General features: G+C 53.2%; 2 protein-coding genes across 2 annotated transcripts; one reads left to right on the forward strand and one right to left on the reverse strand.

Annotated features, from left to right (window-relative positions):
• Positions 1-80: 80 nt before the first annotated feature.
• Positions 81-1084, reverse strand: PG997_003805 (ADP-ribosylation factor (ARF); the record flags this gene model as incomplete). Its single annotated transcript, XM_066808120.1, has 4 exons — positions 81-359; positions 420-764; positions 824-957; positions 1021-1084. The coding sequence occupies 4 exons, from the start codon at positions 1082-1084 to the stop codon at positions 81-83; spliced, it is 822 nt and encodes a 273-aa protein (XP_066671738.1).
• A 3380-nt stretch (positions 1085-4464) lies between these two features.
• PG997_003806 (C2 domain protein) lies at positions 4465-8716 on the forward strand (the record flags this gene model as incomplete). The annotated part of the gene is made up of 4 exons (XM_066808121.1): positions 4465-6125; positions 6208-7099; positions 7154-7735; positions 7790-8716. The coding sequence occupies 4 exons, from the start codon at positions 4465-4467 to the stop codon at positions 8714-8716; spliced, it is 4062 nt and encodes a 1353-aa protein (XP_066671739.1).
• Positions 8717-9085: the final 369 nt, after the last annotated feature.

Genomic DNA, 9085 nt, shown 5'->3' on the forward strand with positions numbered 1-9085 from the left:
CGCCGGGCCTGGGGCAAGCCACGTCAACCTTGACGGATTGATACGTGGACTGGGAGATGGTGGGCACAGCAGGTGAGAGGTCATAGTGCAAGTTCAGGGGGTGACCCGGGCTCATCTTGCTCGCTAATGCGGGAGTCGACCGACTGGGCCGAGGCAACGCGAATCTTGGGAGGAACGGCTAGCTGAAAGACTGGAGATGGTGAGCTGGGATGGCTGGGAGCGAATCCGGCGTCTGTTGGTTCGTTAGGACTCGCAGGCAGCAATTCTATCGCGACTCCAGGCAGATGCTTACTTGCAACCCAAAACGAGAAGCTGGCAAGCGTAACGAGCTTGTGGGCTCTTGGGTCGTACTCGACGAACTACCGGCATGTCAGCAACTGGCGTCCATCTCTCCCCCTCCCAGTGTCGATGGAACATACGCTGCAAGTATTCCTCCAACCGCCTCCCCTGTCCTCGATGGGCCGTGGCGGCTTCCATTTCCAAGACCACTCAAAGCTTACCGAGGAACTGCCGCCGGTACTGAAGTCCCCTACTAGCTCGACATTGGAGTTCTTGTGTAAGTTGGGGTCTGCATGAAACTCCCTGGTGACGAGGTTCTCCACCTCCCTTGCCGTGGATGCATAGACGTAGGTAAGGCCGTTGATGTTCGTATTCGTCGGGCTGGCGCCGGCTTCTTGCCGCACGATGAATGTGAAATTGAAGACGAGCTCGTCTTCGTTGCTGAGCTTCAGTAAGAAATTTGGGGTCGCAGAAGGTTCGTTGTCCTAGTTTAAACGCAGTCAGACTTGCTGCAAAGAACAACATTTCCGCATATGCAACGAACCTGCACAAACTCTACGGAACCAGTATCGCCCGGCGCTCGTGTGGCTGTGGCTCGTGTCGCTGGGAAGGCATTGGGGACGACGGTGACGGCGGAGCGCCTTCGAGGGTTTGATATGACTAGAGAAGATATCGATACTACAGAAAGAGGGTCAGCACTTCTGGCGCATAAATGCAATGCAACGCAGCCTGCGCACTCACATCGGTTCTGGTCTCTGAGGTAGATGGCGGCGCCATCGTCGAGTCGGCTACTGACAATGCCCATGTTTGCAGAAGGCTGCAGCCAGTAAGTTGGCCGCGATTCACGACGTGGTGTTCACAGTCCGGAAAGCGCGCGCCAAAACGGTACCGATATTCTTTCGTCGTCTGGGGACGGGGACGGGGACTGGGACGGGAACTGGGACTGGGGCTGAGACTGGATGCAAATAGAAATGCAAGGGCGGAAGTTGAATGGCCAGGGCGAGTCAATTCAATGCTGGGGAAGTCGAGGGAATCGAAGGTTGTAAGCAAATCATGCCGTCGATACAGTAAGGTAGGCGGTGCAATCAATGGATGTAGCGTACTTAGTGTTTGGCCGAACTGGGAGTATGAGGTATTGATGTATGTCAGTATGTATGTATGTAAGGATGGTAGCAGCAGCAGCGACAGTAGCAGCAGTAGCAGCAGCAGCCCAGTATACTGCAGTGGGAGGTATGCGACAGAGGGGGGGCTACGACGTCGGCCGGCCAATCTGGTGCTCCAAAAGCTTAGGCTTGAATGCGACGGGGGCTGGCGGGGTTGTTGTTTCTAATAACTGCGAGCTGGGAAGAGCCACTTGATTGATACATGAAGACTGGAGGCGGATTGGCCAAGGGGACGAGACCGATGCCGAGACCACCCTGCAATGAACCTGGACCTGGGTACTTGTAAGCAGCCATTTATTAATGCATTGGATGCATGCTCCTCTGTAGGGCAGTCAGTCTCTTATCTCGTCCGTAGCCAGCATACGGGCACGAGGGACGAGGGACGAGGGACGAGGGACGAGGGACGAGCGAAGAGGAAGAACTAACAAGTGAGTGACTGGACGGACGGACTGACTGACTGATTCATCAAAGAAATGATGCCGAGCCAGGTACCCAACTTACCTAGGTACGGAGTTAACGACAAGCACCTATCAACATGAACCATGTAAGGTGGACTTGGCACGTACCTATAGCAGGAGGTATTTGGCTGGAATCCACCACAACTCCAAGCAGTGACAGAAAAGAAGAAGAAGAAAAGTCAAAAGACAACCAGGTCTATCAAATGCATCTAGATGTCTGCGCCCCCTCATCGCATCTATAGGTATTAAAGATTTGAGGGGTGGCCACGAACCTGTCACCAGGCACCGCCTACCTACCTGTACTCTCTACTCTACTCTACCTACATACTTGGTGACATATTACCAAGGCTGTTGTTATGTGTGTGCCCCTTGCAAGACGCTGCAAGCAGCACTGGAATTACGTACATGCACTTACCTAAGTAACCAAAGGTCGAAATTCGTCCTCTGTTGGCTGTCCGGTCACTTGCTTTGTGAATCGCCTGGCTTTATTGGAATGTGTCAACCGAGCAAGCAGCCAAGCACATGACTCCTTCCTCGAGGAAAAGAATGCGCCGCGATATCGTATCCGTGTATGAATATGTGCGTGTGCGACTGCGTATGACTGTCTCCTGTTAGCTCATTACCCCTGGTTGATACCGTCCTCCTCTGCTCCTCTGCCCTCCTGCTTCTTCCATTGTAGCCTAGAATACGAATGCATGGCGTTTTCAACGAGGCTTGTTCCTGCCCATTACGTACGCGCCCATGGTACTCGTGCATCCTTGCCACTCCTGGTCGGATTCACAGACGACAACCAGACGAACGAACACAAAATCCGTAAGCACAGCTTGTATGGCAGTGGTGTTGTATAGGTATAGGTATAGATATAGATATACTCCGTACGGAGGACATGTAGTCGACTATATGCGTCCTCGGCCCATCCTACATAATTGGCAGGTATGTAGTGGGCGGTTCCACATCATTATTTTCTCCTTCTATAGATGCCCTGTTGCCCTGACGTCCTTGCTTTATACTAGGTACGCGCTACTGGCATACCACGCGATCGTTCTTCTGACTACTCGGACTCATCATGTGCATGCACTCGCGAAGCTATTCAGGCTGAGCAGGCCCCGCTTCACCACCAAGTCGATCGCACTATTCTGCAGGGCGTTACTCGACTCCAGCAGCATCCAACGAAAGGCCAAGGCCCCCAGTTAAGACATCGAGAATCACGCTCACTTGCTTGTGCCTAAGTGGGTGGCCTGAAGGCCAATACCAGATTATGTGCACCATACAACACGGCTAGGCGACTAGTTTTCTACCTTGAGGCATGTTTGTCGACGGGGCCGGTGGAGTAGTCTAGGTATCTCGTGTGTACTACAAATAGACTCACGATTCGGGCATTTTGGAGCGAATCGCAGATATCCCACTTCTCCTCTCGCGTGCGCTTAGGTTGCCCTGCTTCACGGCCTGATCTTCTTCCATGCGTCGTCTCTCCCCGACGCATGGTGAAGAAGGATATTGAAAGCCCTGCCCTACTCTGTCCGCCTGTAGCGCCCTACCGTGACTGTCGAATGCGAGGGTCGCAATACATTTGAGGAGCATTGATTGATGGATGCTACCTAGGGGGGGCGGGGGTCCAACTACATACATGTACCTACATGGCTGCTAAGGTCACCTTTGCAATGACAACGACGGCGTTTGTTTGTTGACTTGGCGATCCGGGTACTCTCACAGTCCTTTGCCCAACGTGTTTTTGAAGCCGGGGGCCTGGGAGATTCTTTTGGATCATTAGAGACAGAGAGAGTGTGTGTGTATCGATCAATCTGAATTGGAGGCTCATCATCATTGATTGATCCAATGCTCTCTTGCCAGTTGCGGTACAGAGCGCTACTACCCGACGACATGCATCTGGGGTACTTCCATCAATGTCACTTGTGCCCAGCTCACCGACTTTAATATCAATCAATCAATCAATCAATCAATTAATGAACCAGGCGCCCCAACAGGTCCCAAAGTCCCAAAGTCCCTAGCACCTCGTGCTACTACGAACCTGGCACTCACTACCTCCCCAGGTTAGCGTGCAGGCTCGAACGTTTAGGTAGGGACTAGCCGCCGCAGCAATATTCCGTCTATTTCGGGCATGTGTACTGTCGGTACACACAGCGATAGCGTCAGGGGCACTCAATTTGCTTCAGCGGCATTTCCTTTCCTGGGAGAATCCAGCCCCTCGTTCTTCTCCCATCGTATCATGCGTCGCCTTGGGCAATGACGTTGTCCCAAATCTAAACCTAACCTTTCCCGAGCCCCAGCGCCTGAACTCAAACCCACCCGAGATACAGGCCAGGTCAACAAGATCCTTCATCGACTTTTGAGCCCGTGTCGCCATTTCTGCTCCGATTCTTCTTCTCTTTCTCTCTCCCTTCCTCACTCCTACCATTGCCGCCCTTTCCAGCTACGTCGAAGCTCGATTGATTGGTCTAAAGTCGGTCAGTCTGTGATGACCGTCTACACCATCATCCCACAGTTGACCGACCACCGGCGCACGCAGCAAGACACGTCGCCCGACGTGTAGATCGTTCGTCGCCATGTCCCAGGGATCGAGGAAGTCGTTCCAGTTGCTCAATCGCCGACTCGACAGCGTACAGAGAGGCGAGAGAGGCGACAGACGCAGCCGGACCAGCTCGAGTGCCCGACAGCTTACCGTGAGCCACGATGACGCCTACACATATGCGCTGAGGGTTGCCTACCTGCAGTACCTCCTCCAACCAAAGCAGAAGCGAAAGCAGTTTGTGCCTGCACCGAAGCCTACAACACGATCGCACGCCTCTAGTGTTGCCAATGTCGCGGACCTCGTCAAGGAGTTCATACCCGGAAATTCAGGGAGCGTGAAGCTGCCCCACGGCTTCCGTAGCCCACTGGAGAAGCGAATGACGGGTGTGCTGATGGGAACCGAACGAGCCCCGGGATACAATGACGCCGCCCTCAAGAGAACATTTGGCGAAGCCTACACTGCTTTTACCGACCAAAGCTTTCGAAAGAGCATTGACAAGGAACGAAAACTGGAGCCTCTCATCTTGATATTCTTCTCCTCTGCGACCAAGGCATGCCGTGCTGCCCCGACAGATAAGCCAGGTGACGACCATTGGAAGACTCTCGTCGACAGGCACCTGGCCATGTTCGTGCGGCTCGTGAGCAACATCTTGAGAGATATGGGAAGCGATCGAGACAAGCCTGAACTCATGAGCCGCCTAAAGACTCTGGAGAACAAGCTCCTCACGAACGATCAGAACCTCTTTATCGACACCGGACAGAACGGGGGAACCACGGTCGAAGTCACGGTTCCTCTGAGCTATGATGTGAAAGACATGCCAATGGTACAATCAGTCGCCAGGATCTTCGGTGTCTCCAACTCGGACGTACAGGAGCATATTGATGCACAAAGGCCCAACTGGACCGAAGAGGCTGCACTGAAGGATCTCAAATCATATCAGCACCGCATGAACTCTGGTATGGCCGGGGCGCTGCAGAGTAGAGACTTTGATGTTGACGAGGCATATCAAGAATGGAAGAAAGCAGAGGCCCCTCATCTGTCCCAGATGATGATGGATATTCTCACAGCCAATCCACGTCTGAACAGAACCTCAACGTATTTCGCGGCGGTGGAAAAGCCCTTGCCTTCGAGCCCAGGCTCATCTTCCGCCGAAGACCAAGCCTATTCAGACATCGGAAGAGTCTTGTCGAGCCCTGGCTCTGAGTATAGCCTTGACCAGCTCAACCTAGGGTCCATGACCTTGGATGATACCAGTAGCATCAGGAGCGTTGATGAGGCACACTACACGTTCATCCCGCCAGAACCTCGTGCCTTCTTCAAAACCATAGCCAAGTATACCATGGAATTTGACGCTGTCCATGGTGAAGATTCGGAGCAGACTGGCCCGTTCTCGGACGTTTCCATGGACCTCTTGACAGAGCTATGTGTGCAATGGCGGATTCCTCAGTTCACGCGCTTGGTCGTCTTCCTGGAGGTGGCAGCCGGCAGATTCCTAGATACACAGTTTACCGTACCGGACTTGGACAATGCGTTCGAACTGGTGAAAGAGGCACCACCTGAGCCCAAGAAGCCGCCTCACATATACTTATTCAATGAAAGCCTGGCAACCATAGACAGGAGCAAATGGACACTACACGACTTTGCTGTCTATCAGCACACTCTGAATTCCCTTCACGAGGCCCTCCTCCGCGAGTTGTACGACACCTTCATGAATTGTTACGATACTAAACCCCCTTCGGTTGGCCCGGCCTTGCACGTACTTGACAATCACATCAAGTGTGACCCCAGCTTCTCCACACGACCTGAGGAGGACGAGAATTACACGAACACATTACGGGGAGGGTCTTCAGGCCAAGGCTGCAGCGGTTTACCGCGGGTTCCTCGAGGATGTTCTTCCGGTGCAGAAAGAAGAATGGGACTTTAACCACGTCGTCCAACTGGGCAAGAGTGTGGTTAAACTGTGTGAAAGGATCAAGAAACGGTATCGATCTAAGCCAGAGATCATGGGGGTCAACCCTCTGACCATCCTCGTGGAAACAATGTTCCCGTCATTCGAACAGGATGCAGAATCATGTATCATCCAAATCATTGAAGTTGCACAAGCCCAAGGCGTCGAGTTTGGGTCCGACGATGGCTTCGCGCTTTACCGGGAACTTTGTGAGATACGTCAAATCCACCACTCGTCTTTGCCGGATAAACCCTTCTCCTTTGACATCGAGGAAGTCCTGGTCGGCTTCGTCTGGCGATGGATCGAAAATGCCGAACGATTGACAGATCAAATTGTCACTGAAGCCATCAAACTGGACAGCTTCCAAGTACGGTCACAAGGAGAGGGACACATAACTTTAGATTCTGAACGGCACAGTAATTCGATTATTGATATGTTCAGAAGCTTCAACCAAACTGCAGACCAGATATTCCAGCTTGGCTGGGACAACGATGTTCACCATGCGCGGTTCATGACATCTCTGTCAAGGATCTTTGCTAATGGTATATGCAAGTACTGCGAGATTGTAGACACGGAGTTTTTCAGAGAAATGAATACCCCGAGGACAAACGAGGAGGCTGAGGCCGAGGCCGCGCAAACAACTCAGGGCAAGTTCATGAAGTACGCAAAGGATGCGTGGAATACGAAAGACAAGTTCGAGCCATTCCAATTCTATTCCCAGGTGAGTCGAGCAAACCAGGCCACACAAACGAAACCCTTATTGATATTCTTATAGTCGCTTGTCAAACTCAACAACGTCGAGTATGCCATGCAAGAGCTGGACAAACTAGAGAAGTCCATGAATGTTGACGCTTGTGCTGTTGTGCTGGAGAAAGCCGATGGGCTTAGAAAGCAAGCCAAGCGGCCGAACAAGTATGTGTTTACGATCAAGATCGTCGAAGCCGAGGACTTGAAAGCTTGTGACGCGAATGGCACTAGTGATCCCTACGTGGTTCTGGGCGACGAGTACCAAAAGCGCCTGGCCAAGACCAGAGTGGTCATGAGAAGCCTGAACCCCCGGTGGGACGAGTCTGTCGATATTACTGTCACTGGTCCCCTGAATGTCGTTGCAACAATATGGGATTACGATACTTTCGGGGACCATGACTTTGTTGGGCGAACGTCGCTGAAGCTTGATCCAATACATTTCAGTGACTACCTCCCGAGAGAGTTCTGGCTCGAACTCGATACGCAAGGCCGCATACTTCTCCGTGTCAGCATGGAAGGCGAGCGAGATGACATCCAGTTCTACTTTGGCAAGGCCTTCAGACTTCTCAAACGGGCGGAGCGAGACATGGTTCGAGGAATCACCGACAAGGTATGGAAACCCACGCCCATCATCAATGGAAATGCGCGCTAACCTGATGTCAAGCTTACGGCACATATCAATTCGACTTTATCCCACGAGAATCTTCGCAACCTACTCGGCAGAAATATAATGCAGTCCGCTCAGATCTTCTTCAAGCGTCAATCTCGCGTGCCGACTATCACCAGTGCTGATATCGAGAACGCGCTCCAGTCGCTTTTCACCTACTTCAACGACAATTTCGCCATTATGAAGCAGACGCTTACAGAAGCCACCATGGTTGCTGTCATGACACGTCTTTGGAAAGAGGTGCTTATGGCGATCGAGTCGCTTCTTGTGCCCCCCCTGTCTGATAAGCCATCGAACCAGAAGCCACTGACCGAGCGGGAATGCGAGGTGGTGTATAAGTGGCTCGGGTTGCTCTTCGAGTTCTTCAATGCAAGAGATGAAGACGGCGAGGTTCTCGGCGTCCCTGCCGAAGTCCTCAAGTCGCCTAAGTATCACGAGCTCGCCTCGCTGAACTTCTTCTACTTTGAACAGACCGACCAGTTGATTCACACATCAGAGCGCATGGCTGCAGCCACAGCCCAGCGCCAGCAGCAGGCGATGCAGCAGCAGCTCACCTCGAACCCGAACCGTCTCTCCGCTCCCGCGTCTTTTGGCAGCATGGGCGTGGGCGCAGGCCCGGCCTTTGCCTCGATGGGAACAATTCGTCGTGGCAAGAGTATCATGATGAGCCGTAACCTAGGCACCATGCGCCGGGCCAAGGAGGAGAAGCGCAAAGAAGCGCAGGCTGACCCCAGCGACGACATGATTCTCCGGATCCTTCGCATGCGTCCGGAGGCTGCGGACTACCTGAAACATCGGCACCGTCAGAAGGAGCGCCTGGCTGCGCAGAACGCAGCGCAGATGATCTGGAAGCAGAGCGTCGCACAAGGTTGGAATGGCGGCGGCAGTGGGGGGTTCGGCCGTGGCGGCGTACCGAGAAGATGAAACCTCCTTCCACCGGCATTGTGACGAGCAGCATACCCTTTACGGCGTGCATACATTATCACTGTAGTACCGCTGGTATGGGCGGTGGGTGCCAGATGGGGCGGCACATTGCGGGAGCATGACTCGGGACGGCCATCCAAACTTGCTGTGCTGGCGACAGACCGGGACATGCTTGCCAGCTCTGGTGTGAATGGGGATGTGGCCCGGCAGGCATGACGCCGATTCACGTTGTTCGAACATGGTTTTGTTATGTCATATGGGAAGTGACAGGGGCACTAGGGATGGGAAGCGTCGAGCTGTGACTTTGCATCCAAACATCAGCCCCTTCCCGAGCCGCAGAATGTTTACATAGTGGCGCACCACGGGGGT

The sequence above is a fragment of the Apiospora hydei genome (assembly GCF_038363865.1).
Source record: "Apiospora hydei strain CBS 114990 chromosome Unknown utg000004l_segment0_segment0, whole genome shotgun sequence".
NCBI lineage: Eukaryota > Fungi > Ascomycota > Sordariomycetes > Amphisphaeriales > Apiosporaceae > Apiospora > Apiospora hydei.